The following is a 26503-nucleotide window of genomic DNA, read 5'->3' as shown; positions in this document are numbered from 1 at the left end:
CTCATAAACACATACTGCGTGCATTATAAACAGTGTAAATATCGTCATGTATTCATTAGAATATCAGTTTAAAGCATACTTTGTACTTCTATGGTGCCTTTCATCCAAGAGTCTTAAAGCACTTTACAACCTTTAGTTGAGCCTCAAAACTCCCCCCGCAAGGTAGGTAAGCATTATCCCCATTTTACAGGTGGGGAAAACTGAGATGTAAAAAGCTTAAGTGAAGGTATCCGAGAACTAACTGGCGAAGGGTTGCTGCCTTCTCTTGCTCTAAAAATTAGAGAAGAAATGTTATTGCCATCCTCCAGTTCAGATGCAACTATTTAATTTTCTTAGGACTCATTTCCTAAGGTTGTCAAGAATCCTGCAGTGTAATCTGTGTGATTCACTTTTAGTTGTGAAGTCCTGCACCTCTCCTCTATGATTGCGGAATGCTCCCGACACAGTGGAACAGAACAGAAGGCCAGGATTTGTAAACCCTGTTAGAGCAACCTTCTGTGCAGCAGGACTTGTGGGTGGAGTGGGGCTGTCTGGTGGAGAGGTGGGGCTGATGACTCTGACTCTGCAGATCCATCGGCATCTCTCACTGGAACTATGACAGCTTCAGTTTTGCAGTAGCTAGCCTGGAGTAGTCCTTCTGTCCTTGCATCCTTGGAAAGGCAGATTCTTCTCCCCAGCCTGTACCATCCACAGCTACTCAAGCTTGTGCAGGATGAGTGCGGAAGATTCAAGTGTTCACGAGAGAAAACACCCAGTCTTTCAAACACAGTAGGAGCACGCATGTGACAATAAGCACAAAATAACTTTTTTCTTTTTAAAACTGTGCAGTTTCTGCATAAAATTAGTTTCCCAGCTAAGCATTTGCATTCCTTCCTCAAGTGGTGAAATGGGAGACTGCATTTGTTCTGTTGTGTTTATTAAAAGAAGAAAAATTAGTTTTACTGTTTTTCTTTAGTCCCTCCATTCTTCTTTCAACATCTGGATCACATTGGCAGAAGAACAGACCACTATGAGAGGCCAGAGTTATCTCTAGGATCATATGAATATGTCGCTACATTGGATTATTGCAGAGTAAGTATTTCCAGCATGGAAAACTGTTTACAAATGTAGGTAAAACAAACTGAATTTTTTAAATACCTAAAGCAGAATAAAGCTTTTTCTACTTCACACCAGAAGTTCAGAAGTCTATGAACATTTTTAAAATTGAAGCATGGAATAATATACCAAAACTAACCTCCTCCTCCCCATCCACCCCCACATAAACACTGTTGCTCGTGGTTTCTGTTATAACAATTGTTGAATTATATCATTGTCAAATAAGAATTACAAGGCATTGCAGCAAAGGTGGTGGATCCACTAAGTTTCAGCTGGGGCCTTGATTTGGTCCTAACTGTATGGCATTGTTCTAGAGGCTACAGTTGAGATTTTCAAAGCAGTGTCACGTGTTAGTCACATGTCTTCTATTAATTTTAAAGGCAGATGTGTGGCTAAATCTCATTCTCTGCTTTGAAAATCTCAGCCTAAGAATTTGACCTGAAACTTTTCATTTCTGGGAAAACTGGTGTGTTTGACCACTATGTTAGCTGTGGAAGTATGGTTTGGTCTTCATATTATGAACTCACTGAGGGCCTCATCCAAAGCCCATTGAAATGAATGAAAGTCTTTCCCTTGATTCCGGTGTACTTTGGGTAAGGCCCTTAAACTAGTTGGGGAGTGGAGGAATTAAGAGGATTCCCAATAGAGCTTGAACAGTTCAGCATGGTTAATTGTTAAAATAAATCATAATGGTTGTGGGTGGCTGAGAGATCTGAGCTTTGGGTTTGAAACAGACTACTTGGAGTCCCAATTTCATAACCCAGCAGGGTCACATAAACCCTTTACATCTCTGTGGTTGATAAACTGAGTTTTCTCTGTTCTTTGTAGATGTGAATGATCCCCTGGTACTTTTGGTAAAAGTAACGGTTTGCCTAATGTTCTTGGCTAAACATACACTTCTTATCCCCACTTGTGTGCACACAGGTTGCTGTGCGCAGCATATCTGCTTGGCTGCCTTCCTACTCCAGAAGTGGCTTCAAATTGTGAACCTGTCCTTAACAGGAGTTCATTTTTTAAAATAATTGCAGACACGTCTTGTGCTTATCTTCAGAAACAGTTTAACTCAGTCAGATGTCTAAGCACATTGTTCTTAGAGCTCAGACATCTAAACACCTTAAATGGAGGAAAAGATTTTAAAATCCAGCCCTTTGTTAATTTACACCATGTACAGCATTTGTGTGCAACCTTTTAGATTTTTCTGTCTTCTTCTGTGGGGAGGTCAGTAATAGCTTATCAAACTCCTTATCCATGTTAGAAATGTGGCCAAAAACTAACGTAAGCTTAATCCAGAAAAGTGTTGGTAAAAATAAAGTGTAGGTACATGTTAAGTCTGTTGTAAAATCAAGACACATTAAAAATGCCCCCCCAACCCCCAGTGAGACTGATAAAGTAAATCGCTTTCTCAAATTAACATTAAGTAGCAGACCACATCTCTGAAGATAGATTGGGCTAGTATTTGATCATGGTTCCTGTTAATAGTAAATTGGTGACAATTAGTGACTGAGCAGTGATGGAGTGTTTCCACTCACAGAAAACACGTGTGGTTATTTATATTAGCTTACATAAAGAATTATTTTCCTACAGGCCCTAATCCTGCAAGGAGAAGTGTGTGGTTGGATCCCTATGTCCACATGGAGCCGTATGGGATTCAGGAGGGTTCAGTGCAGGTGGAGGGATCTGTCTTGGTGGTTCTAGGGCACAATCAAGGCCTGAAAGGACAAAAAATGGTTTATCGTTTTGGTTATGTCCTAGATTTGTTCGAACACACATGCCACGCACATAAAATAATTTGAGAGAACTTGCTGGTATTTTCCCAAGTATGAAGTATTTAAATTCTTATTTGAACATGCCTTTGCTAGCTTTTAGCTTAATTCACAGTATGTCAAGTGTGATGTTCTCCGTCCATGATGGAGCTCTAAGACATCCACATTCAGTTCTCATCGTAGACCAACAAAACTCCTATTAGCTTCAATGGAGGGAAGATCAAAGTAATGATAAGCTTAAGAATTCAGTCGGAGCCTGCATAGTCTTGAATGCCCTTAACGTCCATTGAAGTCAGGGATTTGGCTTCAGAACATCAACTTATTGCTAAGATTTTAGTCAGTATGTGTTTTTGTTGTTAGTAAACTTGAGGAACTCAGCAGGCTGATTAGCTGACCTCATAGTTCACTGGAGGCCTGATCCAAAGATCACTGAAATGATTGGGAACCGTTTCATTGACTTCACTGGGATCTGGATCAGGACTCAGATCTGAAATGAGCTCAAGTAGGAATGAATATATATATATATTCAATCCATTTACTGTAGCTGAGGTTCCTGCACAATATAGGGAGGGGGAGGAATAGGAATATAATGCGGGAACCTTAGCTACAGTAAATGGATGTCTCTCCATCAGTGTCAGTAGAGCTGTGCTCATTTATGGCAGCTGAAGAGCTGCCCCATAACTTTTGAAAATTAATTTGTCTATTGGGTGTGTCCACTAAAATATCTTCAAGATACTTTTTGTTTGTTCTAGAACAGTGTTTCCCAAACTTGGGATGCCGCTTGTTCAGGGAAAGCCCCTGGCGGGCCCGGTCCATTTGTTTATCCGCCGCGTCCTCAGGTTTGGCCGATCGCAGCTCCCGCTGGCCGCAGTTCGCTGTGCCCGGCCAACAGGGGCTGCGGGAAGCGGCATGGGCCGAGGGACGTACCAGCCACCGCTTCCCGCAGCCCTCATTGGTCTGGAGCGACGAACCGTGGCCAGTGGGAGCCGCGATCGGCCGAACCTGCAGATGCGGCAGGTAAACAAACTGGCCCGGCCCGCCTGGGGCTTTCCCTGCACAAGTGGCATCCCAAGTTTGGGAAACACTGTTCTAGAATATGATTCTTTTTGACGCTTGCATCTTCAGGTAATAGTTTTATATCCAAAGCTCTTGACACAAAGCTTAATTCATTCAGGAGTTCTGAGAAGTAGCTTTTTGTCAAGGAGCATGCTATTATAATCTTCTTGTTACAAAAGTGCACGTTGGTGTGGATTTGTTTCAAGATTTTTTTTTAAAAAATAAATCCATTAGAAATATAAAGCCTCTTTGGAAGTGTTAAGCTATTGCCTGTTGGGAATCTGACAGAGTTATTTGATATTTTTTTCCTTTGGTCTGAGTCAGTAAAGTTTGTTTCTTTTCTAAATCTCAGACCAAAACTGAAGGATCACTTCCTTTGGGCTTATCAAATGATGAGGATGAACAGCTACAGAAAATGTTAACAAATAACAGCTGTTTTGTATTATTGCTCTTCTGTTAGGCGGATGTGGCAAAAGCACAACATCTCATTTCTGTCCTATATCTGTCAGAAATTAGCCAAGATCTTTTTATAAACTGCTGTGGGATTTACAAAAGTATATTTGATTTTTTTGAAATAGGGTCCAAATACTGAAATAAAAACAGCTTGTATAAACATGGCCTGATTTTCCTCCCAGATCAGTAGAACTCCTGCCTTACAGTGGTGTAACTGAAGGGAGAATGAGGGCCATAATTTTAAGTTGAGGGTAAATGTATGGGGGATGGGAATGTTATAATTGAGGGGATAGGTAATGAGAAAGTGGAGTTTCATTTATAGGGTTGTGTTTCAAATACGACTCAATAAGTGACTGGAACTATTTATCTGATGGCTGTGGAACAGCATACATGATTGGCTTTGGACCATTTCCTAGTGGTTGGGTGTCCACCTCATAAAAACAAACAAGCAAGCAAGCAAAAACACCATTGCACGAGACCTTAAATAACAATCATTGCTAGTTTTAGTAGGGAAGCTAAAGACTGAATAGTCATGGAAACTGAACTGCTGTCACCCCTAGCAGTGCCTTTAGAACAAAGCCAAGGAACATTTTGTGAAACATTTTAGGCCAGGTCTGTACTACAGAGGTTTGTTGCTTTGTTTGTAGCTATCTTAGTGGTGTGAAAAAACCATACCCCCAGCCAACATAGTTATGCTGGCGAAGCCCCTGTGTAGACACAATTATTCTGGCAGAAGAGTGCTTCCATCAGCTTAGCTAATTTGTTTGGGGAAGTGGTTTAGCTACTCTGATAAGAGCAACTTCTCCTGTTGGTATACGCTGTGTCTTCATTAGGGAGCTCTGCTAGTACAACTGAACCAGCAATAGCATTTCTAGTGTAGGTAAAGGGTTAGAGAAGATTGCATCGCTGCTGCCCATGCCGTATTTGATTTCTGTTGTGAATAAAGGACTTCAGTGTCTGGGTTGCATTAAACACACTTAAAACCAACTTCACCAAACAAGGACATTCCACCAGAGAAGTAGGTTGCATCATGGATCGGGCCACCCAAATACCCCAAGAACCTCCTTCAATCTGGCAATAAAACTCCCTCTGACTGTGCACCCTTAGTTGTTACTTACCCTGTATATTTTGCAGTGTGGAGTGGTATCATTAAACAGTGACAACCCATACTCAATGGCGGCGACCACATTCTTAAAGAAATCTTTCTTGAACTCCTTCTTCTGGCCTTCAAACAGCCCCCCAGCCTCTCCAAGCTCATCATCAGAAGCAAGCTCCTCACAGACCAGGACACACCTGCACTCAAAGCTGCAGCAGACCCTGCCAGAACAACAGATACGAAACCTGCAGACATTTCTTCACTGCTACAATGATCAACAACCCACCTCTCTGCAAAGACACACCTTTCATGGTTCCTAAGCATGCTTAGGCAACATGTGGTATCCCCACCAAAGGCCCTAGTACAACAAATGGGTGAAACCAGTCAATCACTATGCTCTTGAATGAACTCTTTCACAGAAAAATAAGACAAACACTTTTCACAAAACAATCACTCCATACCTGACCTCACAGTCTTCATCCTCAAAAGGAAACCTGCACAACACCTTCAAAAGATGAGCCTGGGAGCTTAAATTCATAACTTTGCTAGACATTAAAAATCATGGACTGACTAGACACACTCGATTTACGGCTTATGAGAACAGTTTATAACCCACTAACAAACCTGCACCCCTCCCTGGCTGCCATTTTATTTTTCCCTTCCTTTCCCTGTGACTGAAGCGATGTTAATGGGCCACTTCACTTTACATGGCTCCTTGAAATACATGTTAACTACTTATGCTAAACAATCTGTTCCACTCTGAGGGCTAGTGTACACTGGCGGTGCTAAAGCGCTGCCATGGCAGCGCTTTAACATGCCTTGTGTGGTTGCGGTGCAAAAAAATACCTCCACGGGGGGGTGAAGCTCCCAGCAGTGGGGCACTGTCTACACTGGCACTTTACAGCACTGAAACTTGCAGCGCTCAGGGGAGTGTTTTTTCACACCCCGAGAGAGAAAGTTGCAGCGCTGTAAATTGGCAGTGTAGACAAGCCCTGAATCTGAGTATGTTTCCCAGACCTGAAGAAAAGCTCTGTGTAAGCTTGAAAGCTTGTCTCTCTCACCATCAGAAGTTGGCTCAATAAAAGAGATTACCTCACCCACTTTTTAACAACTTTATAAATAAATGTTATATATAGAAACTTGGTGTAGCTTAGTACAGTATGTTCATCATTTTTACGTTACCTGCAGTACGAACAAGAAATAACATGTAAGAAGTTTTACCCAGAAGAATCAATACCAACCCAATATGTTGCTGGGTGCCTAGCTCTTGTTTACATATAAATGATATGAGCTCATGCTTTATTTATCTTGTATAAAATCAGCTGTTTCTCAAAGTACAGGGGGCCTTTCAGTGGTTCTAAATTCAGCTGTTGTCAAGATTTGCTGGAGCACAAAGCATGCTTATTCACAGCCAGTCAAAGTGCAGGAGTTGCACTTCTGAGGAGAAAAACGTCTCCCAGGCTGCAAAAAGAAAAAGATATTATATGTTGTTAAAAAGAATATTGTAGACAGAAAAGTTTGGTATCATTTGTAATGCTTCTGGTGAAAGTTTTTTATCAGGCCTGGTCTTGGCCCTGAAAATGTTGAAGAGCATGCATGTCAGAATAAAAAGCACTTAACACAGCAGGGATCCTGAGGAGACTTGAATAAAGACAGTTAAGAAAGATGATCTATCATGAAAACATTAATATAAAGTACATGTAGAGTACAAAGAAAACACACACAATTCCTATCAACAACAGGACTCTGAATAGGCATAGGTTTCAGAGTAACAGCCGTGTTAGTCTGTATTCGCAAAAAGAAAAGGAGTACTTGTGGCACCTTAGAGACTAACCAATTTATTTGAGCATGAGCTTTCGTGAGCTACAGCTCACTTCATAGGCATAAAGGCCAGTCCTAGCTAATCTCAGCGCAGGATCAGATCCTAAAGTGACTGAGTTGTTTTGTTTAATTCCGATTGGTCTCCTATAGCTTATCAGTGTTAATGCTGATGGAAATTGAATTGAAGAATTTATGCTAGTGAAATGCTATTATACATATATACATGGAATGGAAAAATAAAAGATGTGCAAAGAGCCAAAGACCTGTTGTTTAAACATTTGAAAGTTTACAGAAAACTTCCTGTAATATTTGTCCACTTCCAATAAACACCTTCACATTGATGTTTTAGACTAGTAGGAAACTATTATCCTGTAATAATGGTTTATTCCAGAGATGGTGCTTTTCAAAGATTAGATCATCATTTTAATTATTATTTATTTATTTAGTATAGGTGTCAACCATCAAATAATTATTTGGATTGCCTGTTTGAGCTGTCTGTAGATTTTGTTGGACTTAATGTGTCACTCTTTATAGTTTTGCTTTGTGGATGTGGATGATGATTGTTTCTTTTCTGTAGAACAACAAGCCTCCAAACTCACCAGCCTATATCTTCATGATCGACGTGTCCTATAGTAACATCAAGAGTGGCCTTGTTAAACTCATATGTAATGAGCTGAAGACTGTGCTGGATAAACTTCCAAGGTAAAGAGATCACAGTGTGTTTTGTATAATTTTCCTCATCTCAGCAACTCACTTGCTGAACAGAGAAAACAAAAAAAGCTTCAGAAAATATCAAAATTATGATAAGTTTTAGGACAATAATTGGCAGATCACACTAGACTACATATTTAACATTGTTGACAGTTCTAAAATAGTTTGACTGGCATCGAGGCTTGCTTAACTCATTAAGGGTAAAGAGCAGTTATGCAAGTTAAAGATTTGGTTGGTTTTTATGGTTTTAGAAACTTGAATAAAGACAGTTAAGAAAAATGATCTATCATGAAAACATTAATATAAAGTACATGTAGAGTACAAAGAAAACCACACACGATTCCTATCGCCACCAGGACTCTGAACAGGTATAAAGGCCTGTCCTAGCTAATATCAGTACATGATCAGATCCTAAATACTGTAATTAGATTTTTTTTAAAACACATTTTCGTCAAGAATTTTTTTTGTTGCTTTCATATAGTTTTTAATTCCTTTAAGGGAATTATTATTAAGATTATCCATATAAGGCAGTCTAACAAAATTTGCTGATTTTCCCCCCCACGTTTCAATGCATCTTTGCACTCAGCAGCCGTAGTTAAAAGCTTTTGCAGGAAGATGAGATGAAATTATAATAGATATCACCCCCCTCATTAAAATTATTGTTATTGTTATTATTTATTATTATATGCATTTCTGAGATGCTAAAGGAATTGCTCTTTGCCTTTATTGTAAGGAGAAGGGATTGCTGTTCTCCTATGATGGCATGTGGATGGCCTAAGTGGGTCCAGCAGACAGGCAATTAGCTCCGTGCCCATGCCTCTGTCAACCGTATCCCATGGGGGCAAGGTTTATGGTAATAAGGAAGTATATCTGCTGAGGGCAATTGGAGCTAAGGGCTTATGCCAGGCAGTCCTAATGAAATGGCTCACTGATAGGCAGGAGAAAGGGCAAGTGAAGCGGGTAAGGAGTAAGCCCAGATCCTCAAAAGTATTTAAGCACCTAAATGCCTGGAAGGATCTGGGGCTAGGTTACCCCAGGAGTCTCAGAAAAGGCAACTCCCATACCAAGTTAAAAGGGATTAGAGTTTTCTGTAGCCTTATCAGGACCTCTGTTTTTCCCCTACTTGCTTAAAACTGTTCAACTAAAACTAAAATGTTCCAATTTGGGTGCTTAAAACCAGTCCCTCAAATGTATATTTAGGCACTGAAGTCTCTGGAACTTGTGGGTGCTCATCACCCTAAAAGTCAGACTCTGAATATTAGGAGTTAAACCCCTACCAGGCAGGCTCTAAAGAGAACTGTGATGTGTTTGAGCCATGTTAATTAACGCTGTCTGCTTCCACATCCATGACTAATCTTTAGAATTGTGAGAGAGGAAACTGCAAAATTCACTATTGAGGTGATATGTGAAGAGTATCCTCTTATAGAATTGCCTAGATGCATGTTGCTTAAGGGTGTTTTGGTTAACTAGCTAATGTGTGCATCTCTTTTCCACACAGTAAAGGAATATATAAGTGGAGACTATTACTAATCCCTTGGCCTTGTCAAGATACTAAATGTTGGAATAGCCTTCTTGGTGGTTACCTCAGTAACTGTGTCTGAGTGGCAGGGTAGAATTAGAACCTTCCCTTCGGAAATGATTCATCTGTCTAGGTGCAGTTTGCGAAGTTATTTCAAATAAGTCATAATGTAGCCCAGGAAGTATAGACCATTGATTTATTTTTGATCAAAATAATCCTTTTATGATCCAGCTGTGTTTCCATGAGCCAAGAATGGCAGATTAACATTCTACACCGACATGAGAATTACAGATTGGAGAAAGGAAAAATGAGTATTTTTACATTTTAAATTAACTTTGTGAATCGCCATAGGCAATTCATTTTTAAGATATCTTGAAAACAGCGAGATCTGATAGGAAATACCATGTCAGGATTCTTTTATGTAGCTAATTTCTCTTTATTGCTTGACCCTCAACAAAGTAGGAATTGTAATAAAACACTGTTTTTATTTCACCTTTTCCCCCTGCTTGTGGGTACTGGATGTCCAGAGCATAAGCATGGGCTCATCCAAAGGTCAGATCATGGGCTAGAGTCTCTGTTGGGATGACTCTACTGAAATCAGTGGGGTTATGCAAGCAGAAATGTTGGCCTCAAAAATGATACACTTTGACTAGCGGCTGATTTGTAGAGAAAATATTTCTGTAGTAAGATAAGAGGGCTTTTTATTTAAACACTTATCTTTACAGTTGTTGTTCCACTTAGTGTTAATTAACACTGTTGTTATTTAATGACTGTATATACAGCAGGGACCAAGAGAACAAAACATACAGGGCCGATTAGTGGGAGCATGTACGTGTCCATGGGCAGGATTGTATCCACAACCAAATGCTGACCGTGCTATGGTAGAAATAAAATAAAAATTTGTTTTTTTAAAAACAACGGGCAAAGTATTTCCTCAGAGTTTTTAAAAATATTCAACTGCAAACAATCAGGACCAAATCCTGACTCCTCTGAAGTCAAGGGGAGTTTTGCCATTGACTTCAAGTGGGAACAGGATTTTACTGTCACTGAAGGACAAATATTTTTTAGAGTATGGGTTCTCTATCTGGACATTGTGAACAGGTTTCGAGGTCTCATTTGCCAAAACCTTTTTTCTGTTGTAACATTTGGGTGGAGCAAGCTGAGACCTGATTTTCTAGAGAGTGGCACATTGGTTGTTTGTGATTTGCACTAGGTCACAAAGAGTACATTTTACCCTGGTGTAGAGGAGCAGCCAATGCCTCACTCAGGTCCTCATGATGGTGGTTTCCATCCTATCAATGTGCTTTTGAGGGGCCTCAGTACATCACAGATCAACTCGTAGACTATTGCAGACTGCCACAGAGAGAATCTGGCCAGTCTTTTCTGGACAGAGATGGTGTCCAGCTGACAACTCATATTTGAAGGGTAAACCCGGGGCAATCTTCATTTATCTTGACAAATGAATTTTAATTTTATGACTAGCTGACAGAGTTCTTCTCTGAGATAAGTAATTTATTTGCGTGGGTGAATAAAATACCTGTGGTTTTTATCATCATCCTTATCATAGGAAAGGGTAGGTAATGATGCTGTTCCTAGGCTGGTAGATTTTTTTTTTAAACAATTTTGCAAAACTGTTAAATAGTATGATAACTTTTTAGCATACGGATATATGTACTGTAGTATATTTTATACACTTAAATTCCTAGTAACATGAGACTTTGCACATTGGGGTATTAAATTTTTGTGGGGCATATGAGTGAAACCTCTGGGAGTTTGTTTGAGAATTACAGTATCTGGTTTGTGGATTAGTGACTTTCTATCATGTTAATTTGTTCCATGCACAAATGGCAATCATACACTTTTACACTGAATGACTTCTGTTGTAGATTGATTTTCCTGTTTCCCTTAATCTAAATAATCCGAGTCCTTTCACTGCAACTTCTGAGTGTCTTGTGACTGTTAAAGAATATGTAGATGTACATCCCTGAGAGGTAGGGAAATGCTGTTCTCCCCGGTTTACAGATGGGAAACTGAGGCACAGAGAGATTAAGTGATTTGTCCAAGGTCACACAGGAAGTAGATAACCGAATTGAACCTGGATATCCCACATTTTGTTTTGTTTCTTTTTATTTTTTTAAGCAATGTTGTTGTGTTTTAATGGGGGAAAAGAATCAGACAAATGTTCTGACCGGCACTAGTAGTAATGTTGCTGCCCAGAGAGCTGTAGAGGTGCTATCTTCATAAGAATAAGGGCTGAATCTGCTGTTTACAAAATTCCTGGAAGAGGGACAGCTGTGAGATACGCGGTATGGCAGCCCCATACCGGTTGTTGACCTGATAGGAGCAAACAACAAGCAGTATTGAACAGTTTACACGGTACATAACACAGCTATGGAGGGAATGAAAGTGGCTGATAAACAGAAAGAAGAAACATGAGATTGACTCTCACAAGTCCCAAAGTACCATTAGATCACCAGAAGATGTTCCCAATAAGTGGAATTACTGTTCCATCAGTCATTAGCAGTAAGTATCATTGAACTTTAATCTGTTTCCAATAAAGCAGATTTTTCAACTAACTGGGTCTCCTTTTTAGATTATATGTGACTGTTGCTCAGTTGATTCCATATTCGGGACTTGCCCTTTGGATGGGAGGCACATTTGATAAGATAGATTTAAAGAAACCAACCAAACAAACAAAAAGTTTATATCAATTAATTTAATTAGATTATATTAACTAGCACTAACTCTACGATTGGGACATTCCATCTTGATGTTGGTTGTTCTACCACACAGACGTTATCTACCAGCACCCTGGCATTTCAAACAAAGACTGGCAAAATAAATGTTACAAAATTATTTCCAGTTCTGTTTTATATTTTTCTCACAGAGAAGAGCAAGAAGAGACCTCAGCTATTCGAGTTGGCTTTGTCACCTATAACAAAGTTCTCCATTTCTTTAATGTAAAGAGCAACCTAGCTCAGCCTCAGATGATGGTAGTATCGGATGTTGGAGAAGTCTTTGTTCCTTTGCTGGATGGTTTCCTTGTCAACTTTCAGGAATCACGATCTGTTGTGAACAAGTAAAGAACTAATTTTTCATTTTTGAATATGAATTGAATATTCTTCATTATTGCTTACAGCAAATAATGATCCTTCCAAAAAGTCAGCCAGAAATCTTGGAAGCAGAGAGATCACTACCTTGAAATAAACTGGATTATTTGTTTTTATCTGAAAGTCTTAGAGGCGAGCAAGCATTTAGAAAGCTTGTACCCTAGTTTTCCAGTTCTGAAACACAGAAAAGAGCTATCAGCTGGCCTTTTCAAAGCTGAGATAGAAAGCAAAATTTACCCCATGTGTGACAGAGAACACAATGTACTGGACATTGCTTACAGAATATTGGAAAAGGGATTGGAGCATTGTGTAGTATACTGCATGTATTTCACTCCACTGACATGTATGCTACAAGCTAACCATGATCTTATGTTCCTGAAGTCCTCATAGTACAGTTACTCCCCAAATTTAAGCTACTCTGCTTTTTTTATTTCAGTATCATGTGTGACTTGACATTATTTTATAATTAAATTTAAAAGTGTAAATTTTGTAAAATTTAAAATCCAGACAGTTTTATAGTGGCTGGAAACCTACAAATTTGCATTACTAAAATTCCTTTGAATTTTATTTTAATGGAAAGCAAGTTATTGTGTAAAAAGGCTTTATGTGTTACAGATTTTTAGGTATTAACACAAGTATTCTAACCAGCTGAAACACTTGATCCTTTTTCCCTTTCATAGCTTGTTGGACCAGATTCCAGAGATGTTTGCAGACACTAATGAGAGTGAGACTGTCTTTGCTCCTGTTATCCAAGCTGGCATGGAAGCACTAAAGGTTAGAACGTTCCTGTGTGTGTGAGAACAAAGTCTTTACTAGGATAAGCTACGAAAATTCACTTTGCTAATGACTTTGCCAAGTTCTCCCACAAATTGCAGTGGGAAACCAAAAGAAACCACTGATAGTTTCCAGAACTTAGATTCCATTATTGACCGGGACGGGCGGGTGAATGATTGACAGACACCTGGGATGGGTTTCAGCAACAGGCCACAGCTTTATTAATTATACCTTGGGGAGGGGCACTACATTGCCCGCCCCTGGTTCTCATGTAGCAGGCATTTAATTGGGCCCAGTAAGAATTACTGGGCTTTTACCACAAACCAGACAACTCAGGTAGACCCTCCCCAGTCTATCTCAGGAACTCAGCTCAGTTGTGAAACTCTTCCTTCCATCACATCCTCCACAGAAGGGTGGTGGAGTAACCCACAGGGCTGGGTGGGGGAACCTCTGTCCACAAAATCTTCAGACGACTCCTCCACTCTGAGCACTAGGTCCAATTGCACATTCTCGAGGCTCATTTACCTCTGGGCACTGGCCCTGTTAGCCTTTACCCGAACTGGACAACAGCTGAAGGTAGTGATGAGTCAATAGTCATAACAGTGTGATATGAACCTTGTATCCCACTATTTCTAACCCAGATGTACCTCCAGGTGGCTGCCAGAAAGGTGAACAAAAACAACCCACTGGACTACAAGCCAGTTTGGTCCAATGGAAAAAATTACTTCCTGACCCCCTAAAAACAAGGGGTCAGTGAGACCCCCACAGCATCATAAGCAGCACAACTATAAGTAGAGGGAGAGAGGGAGGGCAGGGCACCTAACTGGACAGTTTTGAACAAGAGGCTTTTGAAAAGCCAGGGTTAGCTTAAATAGGTGGTTGCAGGGAACATAGCAGCCAGTCAGCTGGCCTTGCCTCTTTTGCCCAGCCAGTGACTAAGCAGAGAACCAAAGTGGGGGTTGAGGGAGGCAGTAGCCCCTGCTTCCTTCCCTACCACACATGTGTGTTGGACTTCTTTCATTCCCTGCTGGCCAGTCTGAAGACCTCCCCCCACTAAAGGTGGTAAGGGGGTATTCTAGCAGCACCTTCGAGCCACTATACTGAAATTTGGGTCGGTGTTTCCATTTTAATATCTATTTTCTGATTTTTGCTCACTGAGAGGCAAATGCAGACCCTAGTGCCCAGTCTGCATAGACTGGACACTTGAGAGAAGAAGGGGATCAGGCTGTGAAGCAGCTATGGAGGTTACTTCAGCCTGGAATCTTAAGTAATGTACTCTGGGCACTTACCCAGCCCACTTACTCTTATGTATACAGGGAGAATGAGAAGAGTCAATGCAGTGGTGGGACCCTCAGTCCTGCCCAGGCCCCAGCCCCAAGCGTACTCTTCTTTGTGTACAGAACTGCATTAGTTCCACTGAACAGGACACTGCCACGGCTTTGCAGGAGAGGGCTGGATTTTCCTCTTAATCAACAAGTTTTAGTAGCTTGAATACATCAGAAGGTGAAATACCCTGGACACAGTGCATCTCCAGTGTTTTCCCATGTGCCTGGTAAGTGCTAACAGTGGCAATTAAAAGAATGCCACCAGGCTGCACCGTAGCTTTTACAGGGACAGAAAGCAACAGCTAGTGGTTTAAAATACAATCACTTTGATTATCTGTGAACTGTCTACAAAGAAAGCAAAAACCCACAAGATGATAATCTTCTTGCACTAAAAAAGGAGACTATTTCCTAGGCCTTTTTGAGCTATTAATTTAATAGCTCTTCTCATGAACTATTCTTCAGTATCACAATGTACGTGTGCAAAGATGATGTATTCATTTAATCTGTTCTTCTGTCAGGTCCTTTTTCTAATGGTATTTACTTTTAGTTTTAAAAAAGTAAAATTGCCATTCAGAACTATACAGAACTATACAAATTCCCTCCGATGTTTGCAAAAAAAAAAAAAAAAAAAGGGGAATGACCCTGATATTAACCTGTAAAGAATAGCTACGAATAGTAACTGCTATTCATAAGGCTTTTAATGCAAAGAGCACACATTCTATGTGCATATTAACAAGAGAACCATTCCAGTCTAAAAGGGAAAAAATAGGTTAAATTCATACTGGTGGAGATATATTTTTGGCCCAGTACATATACATAATTAAAACTGTCTAGCATATTTTCAATTCAGAGCAGTTTTAACCAAGAGCAATGCTAAAGTAAAAGGACTTTCTGATTTTTAATAATGTGATAAATAAGATGATGCTATTAAGCTTCAATAAAAGATGTTTGTTCTAACATAAATTGAGGAAATTGACATACACATATTTTCTTTTAAAAAAAGCCATATGTCTGAGTGAAATCCCAGCCCCATTAAAGTCATTAGGAGTTTTGCCATTGACTTCAGTGGCGCCAGGTTTTCACCCCCAAGAATTTAAAAGTTTACATTGAAACTATCCACTCAGAATGCAGTTCTCTCATGTCAGTGGGACTGTCAAGGTTCAATTTTGAATTTCCCAGCTTTTCTCAAGGTGCCAACACCTTAATTTACTGAAACCTTGGTTTGTTTTTGTAAAGTGCATACACTCTTGGCTGTGTGTAGTACAGTGTCACTGGAATTGCAAGTATAATTTAGGTGTGCAGTCACACACATTCGTGTGTCTTTTTTTTTTTTTTTTTAAATCAGGAACTTTAATATTTAAACAAATCACAAAAAGGGCCATTATAATTTTGGTTTCCACTCCAGTGGGCAATCTCAGTGGGAAGATGAAGGATTAAATAAATGTGGATTTATCACTTCTGGATAGAAATGTCAATTAAAGTAGAACAGGGTTGGGATACTTGTACTGTTGCTGCATCTGCTGTTCTGGGAATTGAGCACATGAGTCGGCAGGGTGGCAATCTGAAGCTGTTGACAAATACCAAATTTTGTTAAAATTTTAAGTGTAAAAAAAACTTGGAATATAATTGCATTTACCGCATCCCTTAATTACAGGAAGAAACTTTTTTTTACATGTGTAGATACTGGTAGTTTTGACTTTTCCATCTAGAAGTGTAATTTTTGATGCCAGGCATTTCCCTCAAGAATTCATTCATTCATTCTTAAATTGAAAAAAAAACCTGAATAGTGGCTCATGTGCATTGAATTAAATATTTTTAGGACTTTTACAAAAAAAATCTTTTAAAAATATTACACATTTATATATAAAAAATTAGAAAAATGCCAAATGGAATAGGCATCTCTCACGAAGGAAAGAAATAAACAAATATACAGTAAGTACAGGCACAAGAAAATTATAAACCTAGTAATGAATTCACTTTATAACAGGTCAGTCTGGACCTGGCTGGAAACTTCTTGTGTACATTTATTCTGCAAGTCATCCGATTAGCCAAGTAGACTGTTTTTCTTTGTGTTCCTATATCTGTAACATCCCACACTTTTGCCAGTCGTTCTGTTCACTTCAGTGCAGAACATTCCTATTAGAATCTAACAACTGCTGTCCTGCCAGCTGTGAGCAATTATTAAAATGATCACACTGACGGTCTTCATAAGTAGGTGAAATGGAAGCTTAGGTAAAATTTTGGCAGAAGACTTGTGGTGGTGGTGGTGAGTTAGTTGAAGAATATAGAGAACTCCTAAATTCCTAAATACCGTATGAGGTCATTTTCTTAAAATTTACCACCTATGCTAGATGCTGGACTTAGCAAAAGAGGGCCAGATCCTCAGCTGGTGTAAACCAGTGTAGCTCCACTGAAGTCAGCATAGCTTTGCTAACTTTCAGCAGCCAAGGATCTGGCCCAATGTCTTCTGTGTACACAGACAGCCCATACTGACTTCCCTACAACCTATGTGCATCTGGTCTGAGTTGGAAGGACCACCTGAGAAGGTTTTTTCAATTTCAGCATCCATTCAGTCTTTGGATTCCCTGCTGAGACTTCCATCAGGGTGGTAGCTTTGTGTGATGTGGACACTTGTTCAATAGATACTGGACTAAGAATACAAACTTACTTCATGCAGGTGGCCAAACAGTTGCCAGCACCAAGCCACATGATATTTGCAACCTCGAGCAGAAAGGCTGTGGGTCCCTTTACCAATCTCTTCAGCCATCCTCTAACCCCATAATTTTTCTTTTTGGGCTTGTCCCATATTGTCTGTGGGGTCTGATCCAAAGCCCATTGAAGTCAGTGAAAAGAGTTCCTCAATTAGATTTTGTTCAGGGCCATAAAAATATCATGCCTGGACAGCACAAGGTTTTTTTCTGGCTAGCAAGATATATAAACGTACAGGATGAATACAAAGAATCTTAAAAAATCTGGAACACCATAGCAATCCTTCTTTTAGCCTAACTGTTAAGCTTTGCTCAAATATTAAGGGATCCCATGAGCAAAGTTAGGCTATTGTCTTCAGACCCTTTAAAGATTCCTTGACTTCAGCCTGGGTGTTCATATACCCCTAGTGATCCAAGAAGAAAAAAACTCTCTCATTCCCCGCAACATATGATTTAAATTGGAAATTGTTTTTTTTTAAAAAGAACTTCTCCAGATATAGATATATAATTTTTATTGACATTATTCAAGTGGAGAAAAAAGAATTGTGCGGGGGCCAGATTCTTCTGTCGTTGTTCACACACCACTCTGACTGCAGTGGGACTCACTCATGCATAAGAACTACAGAATTGCACTGTCTGTTTATTCTTTATTGCATCTTGTTGTTTAATATTTATATTGCAGTAGTACCTTCTATTTAACTCATGGGCGTTAAAAAAAAAATTAAATTGACAGCAGTCTGGGATACGTATTGTTAACTTTGTCCATCGAGACTAGATTCCTATGTGGAAATCACTGAAACACCACATATGACCAGACATATCTATGTTAGATTAAGCTATTTATGGATATTAAATTCCCAGTGATTTTCTTTTGGGATTTTGGTGCCATGAAGAGTTCAGTCTCTAAACAAATGGACAATTTAGCTTACGAGGATTTAGGCAAAATTTACAATTTTGTTTACGCAATTGCATGAAAATCAGGTTAATCTGTTTATACCACCAGCAGAATAAAAGGTTGTTACTGTGTATTTGTAACAGGCAGCAGAATGCGCTGGAAAGTTGTTTATCTTCCATTCTTCATTGCCGACTGCTGAAGCACCAGGGAAGCTAAAAAACAGAGATGACAAAAAACTGATCAATACGGATAAAGAGAAGGTATTTCCTATTTAGAACTTACAATGATTTGAGAAGAAAATTGCGATGATTTTTGTTGTTAGGTTTCTTCAAAGAATGGGGTAAATTTCGATAACTGCATATTAATTACTTTTATAAAGTTTATTATGTTCCCATCATCCTGGTGCATGAGTACTATTTATCTAATTAACTCACATTAATGTCAATCCTAAATCAACAACAAAGTAATACTGCCCTAAATCATAGAATCACAGAATATCAGGGTTGGAAGGGACCTCAGGAGGTCATCTAGTCCAACCCCCTGCTCAAAGCAGGACCAATCCCCAACTAAATTATCCCAGCCAGGGCTTTGTCAAGCCTGACCTTAAAAACCTCTAAGGAAGGAGATTCCACCACCTCCCTAGGTAACCCATTCCAGTGCTTCACCACTCTCCCAGTGAAAAAGTTTTTCCTAATATACGACCTAAACCTCCCCCACTGCAACTTGAGACCATTACTCCTTGTTCTGTCATCTGCTACCACTGAGAACAGTCTAGCTCCATCCTCTTTGGAATCCCCTTTCAGGTAGTTGAAAGCAGCTATCAAATCCCCTCTACACCATAAATGAAGCCTGCACAAGGAAAAAAAAAAAAAAAACGCCATTCCCTTAACAAGAAATTTTGCTTACTGTTAACTCAGTGCTTTTTTTCCTCCAAAAACTTATGTTGAATCTCAGCATTTTGATGCAGTTTCCTAGAGCAAAGATGACCAGATAGTGGCTGGCATAGGTTTTAGGATCCCTGGCCTAGTTCTCTACCTTAAAAGTTGAACTTCAGTGCTATCTGTACCTGTCCTGGGCTTCTGCGTGACACCTCCTTTCTAAATGGCTGCGTGCACACTGGGGTCTGAGGCATCACAAGTCCTAGCTTCCACAATTTGGTAGGCTCTGGGATTCAAAGGGTTCCATGCTCCATTGTGAGCCAGGCTTCCCAGCAACACAAAAGGAATGTGCTCAGTATTGGGCCCCAAGTTCATTTTTTCATTTATGAGACAGGCAAGGAAGGGGCATCGTTTCAGTCGTCTTGGCCCAAAAAAAGGGCATCAAGAAGCAGAGGAATGAAGACACCTTGCCTGAGACACCTTGCCTGCTTCTTGTACCCTCCTATAACCAGACCACAGTCATGCTCCCCTTTCACAGTGATATATGCATCTACATCCAACTGCGTATCCTTTCCATTCCCAACCCATCCAACTCTCTCACACTTCCACACTTTCCAACAAACCCTGGTCTCTACACGAGTTTTTGTTGTGGCACTAGATACTGTTGCAAAACTGCCCCTGTGCTGGTTAGTATGGATCATCCCCCTCCATTTGTGAGCAGGACCTACATTTAGCTAAAAATCGATGGCCGAATTCTGCTCTGCTACATGCATGCAGCTGCCACTGACTTCAGTGGGAGTTGGGTGTCTGAGGGCTAAATTGGGCTCTCAAGAAGTTAGTTTAATTGCATTAGCTGTGTCATTTTTAATTTTTCGAGTAGATGGTTGAATTTTGACATATTCTCAACAATATCTTAGGTGATGTCCAAAGAGAAATTACCATGACTACTTTTTTTTTAATTCTCTGCAGATACTTTTCCAGCCACAGGTGAATTTTTATGAGTCCCTGGCCAGAGATTGTGTGGCTAATGGCTGCTGTGTGAATCTGTTCCTCTTCCCAAACCAGTATGTGGATGTAGCCTCCATGGGTCTTGTCACAATGTACACTGGAGGAACTCTTTACAAATACAACAATTTTCAGGTAAGTGCTAACAAATTCCCTATCTGTCAGATTAGTTGCTAGGAATTTACTGTTTTCTTTCCATTATAAAGGAATATCTAGTCTAGTCTAGCATAAAAAATGAGTGAACCTGAGGAGAGCTTGTGTGTGTCCACTAGTGGGCAGAATACAAAACTTGGAAGTGACCAGTCAAGCTCAAGTTAAAGACTTTCAAAAACATGTTCAGTCTCTGAAATGAGCTGGTTAGTATCTTAAAATGAACCGTGCTTACTTAAATACATTAAGACATTTGAATGCATTGACTTCTGAGAAGGTACAGCAATCATTGTTGAACATCACAAATGGAAATACTTATGTCCAAAAGGAAATGGACATTCTTTGGAGAAAAATGAGAATCTAATCATTTACTCAAAAAGTTGTGGGTGTTTCCCAGCCATGACAAGACCAACATGCTCAGGATTCATATCTTTCCAGTAAAGCAGTTTATAGGGTGAAATTCATCCCAGTGTAGAAGGGACCCATATTTGAGAATTTCTGTAGGCAAAAGGGGATTTTCTCTGTGCTCAAAACTGATCTGCACGTGCATTTTCTTGCTGACCAAGCGGGAAACACACACAATGCACACAGTCCTGGCTGGGGCCTTAAAATCCATCCTCCAGGCACCCATCTGCCAGGAAGGTAATGTCAGTGCAGCAGCTCAGTAGTTGTCAATGGAACGCACCCTGACTCACAGGGTGATCCCTTTTGGGAGTAGAGGAATTCTAAACGTCCAGGATTGTAGGAATGTTTACTGTTGAATTGGATTATTCTTGCACATCCTCATATCTGTTCAAAGGGACATGCAGAATACTGCAGATGGCTCATGTTTAAAGACTACAAGTAAAGAGGAGGATGTTTTACGTACACATCCATTTAAAAACATAAACTGTTTTAAAGACTATGTGGCATTTTTTGCTGTTTGCTGCCATCCAGTGGTGGATGTCAGCTTTGGTTTTGATTTGTGTTTTTAGGTACATTCTGATGGTCCCCAATTCCTGACTGACCTCAGGAAGGACATAGAAAAAAGAACAGGATTTGATGCAATCATGAGGGTTCGCACAAGTACAGGTAACAGTACCCTTTTGGAATAAGAATTAACTTGAGTGCACGTTTCGGTTTTATGCCACCATATTCATAGTTTCCTGGAGAAGAGAATTGTTGAGTGCTAACAAATCATATTATTTTAAATAATAGCATGTTGGAAATTTTGTACATGTTGTTTCTACGATGCCTCGGATTATTTTACACCTTCAGGGCACTTTGCTAGAAATAGAGGTTGAGGGTCTACTTGCAAAAAATGTACATGCCTTTACATTTGAATATGCAGAGTTCTGCTTGAGCATGAAATTAATCTGCACATACAAATACAGATTCTGCTCACATTACACACACCTCAGGAGCTTGGTTTTTATGTAAACCACTTCTATCAGCCGTTGTGCACCCACTTGTTCCCAGGTTTTGTAAAATCCTCTGTTGTAGTGAAAACCTGTTTTTCCAAACAACTATTCTTCCTACAAATGGAGGTATTCCAGGACCAGCTTTAAATAGAGCAGGTGTCCAGAGGGGCACAAACTCTTCTGTGGATGTTGCAGCCCAGCACCAACTCTGCAACAGTCCTTCCTTTACTCTGGCTCAGCTGCCAGATGGGGAGAGAGTCTTCTGTTACCATGCCTCTTTTTGGCAGTGAAACCAGACATGGCGGCCTACCAGAGTACCTGGGGCCGCTCAGATATTGAGGTCACTCTGTAGTTCCACTCTCATCCTGCACAGCATATTGAACATCAATGAATAATGGGTCACAAAGCTACATTGCTTTAAAAAAATTACAAATACAAAAATAATTTTCTTTGATTTGTTATCTGACTCCAGGTTTCAGGGCCACTGACTTCTTTGGTGCCATTTACATGAACAACACCACAGATGTAGAGATGGCAGCAGTAGACTGCGACAAAGCGATAACAGTGGAGTTCAAGCATGATGACAAACTGAATGAAGACAGTGGAGCCTTAATTCAGGTGACAAACGTTATATCTGTGTCATTCCGTTAGATAATGTGCCAGATTTATTTTTCAGTAATAATAAAATACCTCCCACTCATGGGGTGGATGTAGAGTATTGACTTGAGTCAGGCATAATTTAGACAAACTCAGAGCAGTCTTGCCAGTGCCGTTCTGCCAGTTAAGATTCAGAAGCATGTTTTAACGGACAACAAAGTAGCAGTAATGCTATTCCTATACACCTTAAGTAGAGAAGGTCGAATCTGGCCATAAGTGATTGGCCGAAGGTCATTCAAGTAGTCTATGGCAAACCCACATCTGAGTCCTAGACCTCTGCTGTCGCCACCATCTGCATGTAAGTATGACTCCCATTAGGAAACTACGGTCTTTCAGTCAGAATCACAGCCACCTGGCATGTTGTTGCAGGACACCATAATTGGTTGGCCCATAAAGCTCAAAGTTCTTGCAGCCATCTGTCAAGTCATTTCCTCACATGAGGCCAGGGAATTAAGTTCCACATAAACTTCTGCCAGTGCACCATCCATGGACTCTTAGCAAACACTTCCCAACATGTCAGCTTGCCTAGTAGTTGTGGTGGGCACAAATGAGGACTCAGTTGAAACTTCTAAAATACATTTCATGTTTGACTCCAAAGGTGAATCTCAGAGTATGAACCCATTGCTGTGCCAACACCCTGCTCACTTCTACATTTGTTTCTCATTTTAATATTAAGAGGTAAACGTTTCCATAGGTTCAGATTCCTTTGTTTAAAAGCTTGGTTTTTAATTATAAAAATAATTATGAACATTATTTTAAAATTGTTTTTTAATTATAAAATAATTTCAGGATTTTTTTAAATATTTCTCATCCTTAAAGAAATCCTTACAGAAATAAACTACACCTGGACTAGGAGAGTATCGTCTCCCAAACTTGATTTAAAATAAATTATGTGGAAACATTATTATAAATCAGCAACTATTTGTAAACACATACAAACATTGAGTCAACTTCACTCAGGAAATGGAGTTTCTTTGTTATTTCTCCATTGGCAAGGGTAGGGCTTGGTCCTACTTTTTCCCTAGAGAAGAAGCTCAGAGCGCCTCTCCAGTGCCTGGGATCCCCCGGTAGCCACAAGCATTGGGCGTCCACATGGAAACCTTCTGCCCAAGCGTCCAACTTCCTGCATATCAACTCCCTATGTAGGAACCATGTTTACCAGGGACTCTGCCCACCAGGAAATTGCATATAATGCCCCCTCTCCTGCTAGAGTGGTTATACAGCACAGAGATGGAAGTTGTACAAGATTGTACTGCAAGTTGGGTTGGGGGGTTTTTGTCTGTGTGTGTAGTCTATGCCTCCTGTTCAACCCCATCACTTTGCAAGACCGTGCCTGACCTAGTCTCGGAGGAGCCCTGTGGAGCCTCCCATGACAGAAGGCCCGTCAGATTGGGGGTGATTGGGAAGCATGTTCTGGAGATGTAGGACTTCCTCCCTGCCTGGAACCGCAGGCATTCATGGAAGTGGAAGGGGAGGATGGGGATCCTTGTCAGGAGCGAATGGATGCACATCTAACGCATATGAAATTGAATAGTTGGGAGCGCTCTGCTAGCCAAGGCTGATGCCATCACTGCTTATGCTTTAGCAGTAAAGTTAATATCTGTTCCCAATAATCTGTCAATGGGGGTATTCTTGGAAGTTTAGATTTAAAAGCTGATTAGGGTTCAGAATTTTCTGCCTTTAAACTTATTGGCGATGCTTGTGATACATCCATCTAAGGAATGTAACTATCCCTCAGTGTTATCAATGAGAAATTGTCACCAATTATTATAGCTGCTTATTCGTGACTTCTCTTTTTAACCCCCCAGAAAATGTGACCGCTTATGATCTTCAAAGCTAAACCACAAAATTACCTAAACTGTTATTTTTGCGGTTTTCCTTTTGTCATGCTCCTAGAAACATAATGTATGACTCAGTAGTTAATCCTTGGGTAAATACAGTTCTATAAAACATAACAGGCCTTGTGTGAAGTAATTTCCTAGGGCCACGGTACAATATTGACACTGGATGTACATTCCTTGTAGACTTTAATTTTACATCTCCATTTCAAATGGGAGCTGTTCATAAAGGGTCTGATCCAAGCACACTGAAGTCAATGCAGTCTTTCCATTTACTTTAGTGGGCTTTGGATTAGGCCCATAAAGAACAAAACAGTGAGTTTCATTCATATTGGTGCATTGTGAAAAGCATTACAAGGTACAATATCCTGATTAATACAATGCAGGAAATGTGTTTGCCAAAAAAAGAAATCCTGTTCTCAGTTCCTTTCTTATTCCATACCAGTTCCCCTAAATACTAGCACCATATTTAAACAAAATAGAATCAGATTCCAGTGCAGTAAATCAGAATGATAAAAAGCACTCAAGTGTTAGAGAACAGCTTAACTTTTTGAGATTGTCTTATTAATCTTTTCCTCATATTCTTTTCCTTCCTCCCCTTTTTTTATCATGTGGTGACAGCAATAATGTGATGTGTCGAATAGTTGTCAGATAGCTTCTGCCTATTTTGTGGCATGTATTCATTTACAGTTACTTGCTGAAATGTTTTCTTTAATAAAGTTTTTCAAAAATTAAACAGTTAAAACCTTGTGACTTTCTAAAACAAAGTTGCTGCCAGTTCTTGCTGTTTTCCAATGATGTCATCTGTCTGTGGCGCCATGAGAGCAGCAAGCTTTTTAATCACTCCTGTTGTTGTTGTGTAAATTTTAAGATTAGTTGCTTCTCTGATGGGTTTACACATCAGTGTATTTACATTATGAATGTTGAGGAAATTGTTCCTAAAGCTCATTAACATCTGATGAATGTTGCTAGTCCCGCCTCGCATAAAGCATCTATTATTGCTGTCTTATGTTGAAAGTGCCGAAGACCAGTCGATGGTGGGTTTTTTTGTTTTATACTAAAATAAAGTTAACTGTGGTGAAAACTAGAACTTCTCTTATCATTGCAGTGTGCTGTACTTTACACTTCGATAAGTGGGCAAAGACGACTCCGCGTACACAATATTGGCTTAAACTGTAGTTCCCAGTTAACAGATCTCTACAAGAGTTGTGAAACTGATGCACTTATAAACTTCTTTGCTAAATCAGGTACATTTATGAACTGTCACTTATATTTTTTTTCTAAAACAAAAATATACATATGGAGCGTGATTCTCCTTTAATTTAGACTAGTGCAAATCTGGAGTTACACCAGTGTACAACAGAGAAGAGGTTCAGGACCATATATTTTCTAAGCAGCAGACACAGCTTTTTGTATCTGGAATATACTTAGACAAAGTTCTTAAATATTGCTGAGTTATTTGTAAGTCAGGCAGCTGAAACAGATAGTGACTTAAAATAGCTGCAGAAATAATTTTACTTGCTTTCTTTAATATTATATGCAGGTTAAATATGGGCCTCTGAAACAAAGTTTTTTATGTCTAATTAACTTTAGGATGATCTTTTCTTTATTCTGTAATGGTAGCTTTCAAAGCCATTCTAAGCCAGCCCTTGAAGACAATCAGAGAGATCCTGGTGAGTCAGACTGCTCGTATGTTGGCATGTTACAGAAGGAATTGTGCCAGCCCATCTGCAGTAAGCCAGGTAAGATGCAGTCCAAGGAAAACGCTCTATATCGGAACTTGAACCTGAGATAAATAACTTTGCAACATTGCAAAAGCAGTGATGCCACAGATTAAAATTTCAGAGTAAGGTTTAACTTCCTTTCATTCTCCAGAGGGAGTTTTTTCTCTTTATCCCCCCCCCTTTTTTTAAAAAAAGAAAAGCAGTGATTGGTTACATTTGAAGTGATGGGTTTTAAATAAGAGTTCTGAAAGTGCATGGTATTTCTCATTATCAGATATTTGACTTATTACAACCATCTGTCACCCACTAACCCCTCTTTTTGTCCTATGACTACAAGGGTGTTATCAGGCCACTTCACCTTGAACGGTCCCTTAGAATATGTGCAAACTGCTTATGCTAAACTAACTGTTTGACCTTGTATTTAGCTGTGACACACAAAGTACCTTTCCCAGACCTGAAGAACAGCTCTGTGTAGCTCAAAAACCTGTATTTAGCAAATGGTGTAATGCTAACCATAGAGCAATA

The 26503-nt window shown here is 39.8% G+C and overlaps 1 protein-coding gene across 1 annotated transcript in view; it reads left to right on the top strand.

Moving 5' to 3' along the window:
- The window catches only part of SEC24D (SEC24 homolog D, COPII coat complex component), a 94995-nt gene that overhangs the window by 60219 nt on the left and 8273 nt on the right, over window positions 1-26503 (top strand). Inside the window, exons 10-19 of the mRNA XM_084626088.1 lie at window positions 956-1071; window positions 7862-7986; window positions 12402-12593; window positions 13305-13398; window positions 18470-18586; window positions 20174-20344; window positions 21334-21430; window positions 22232-22377; window positions 25363-25501; window positions 25878-25996. Of these exons, the coding sequence (XP_084482214.1) occupies window positions 956-1071; window positions 7862-7986; window positions 12402-12593; window positions 13305-13398; window positions 18470-18586; window positions 20174-20344; window positions 21334-21430; window positions 22232-22377; window positions 25363-25501; window positions 25878-25996 (1316 nt within the window). The remainder of the gene's footprint in view (window positions 1-955; window positions 1072-7861; window positions 7987-12401; window positions 12594-13304; window positions 13399-18469; window positions 18587-20173; window positions 20345-21333; window positions 21431-22231; window positions 22378-25362; window positions 25502-25877; window positions 25997-26503) is intronic.

The sequence above is a fragment of the Lepidochelys olivacea genome (genome assembly GCF_965140295.1).
Source record: "Lepidochelys olivacea isolate rLepOli2 genome assembly, chromosome: 4".
NCBI lineage: Eukaryota > Metazoa > Chordata > Testudines > Cheloniidae > Lepidochelys > Lepidochelys olivacea.
The sequence above is the reverse complement of the archived record's forward strand: the minus strand, read 5'-3'. Positions and strand labels throughout refer to the sequence as shown.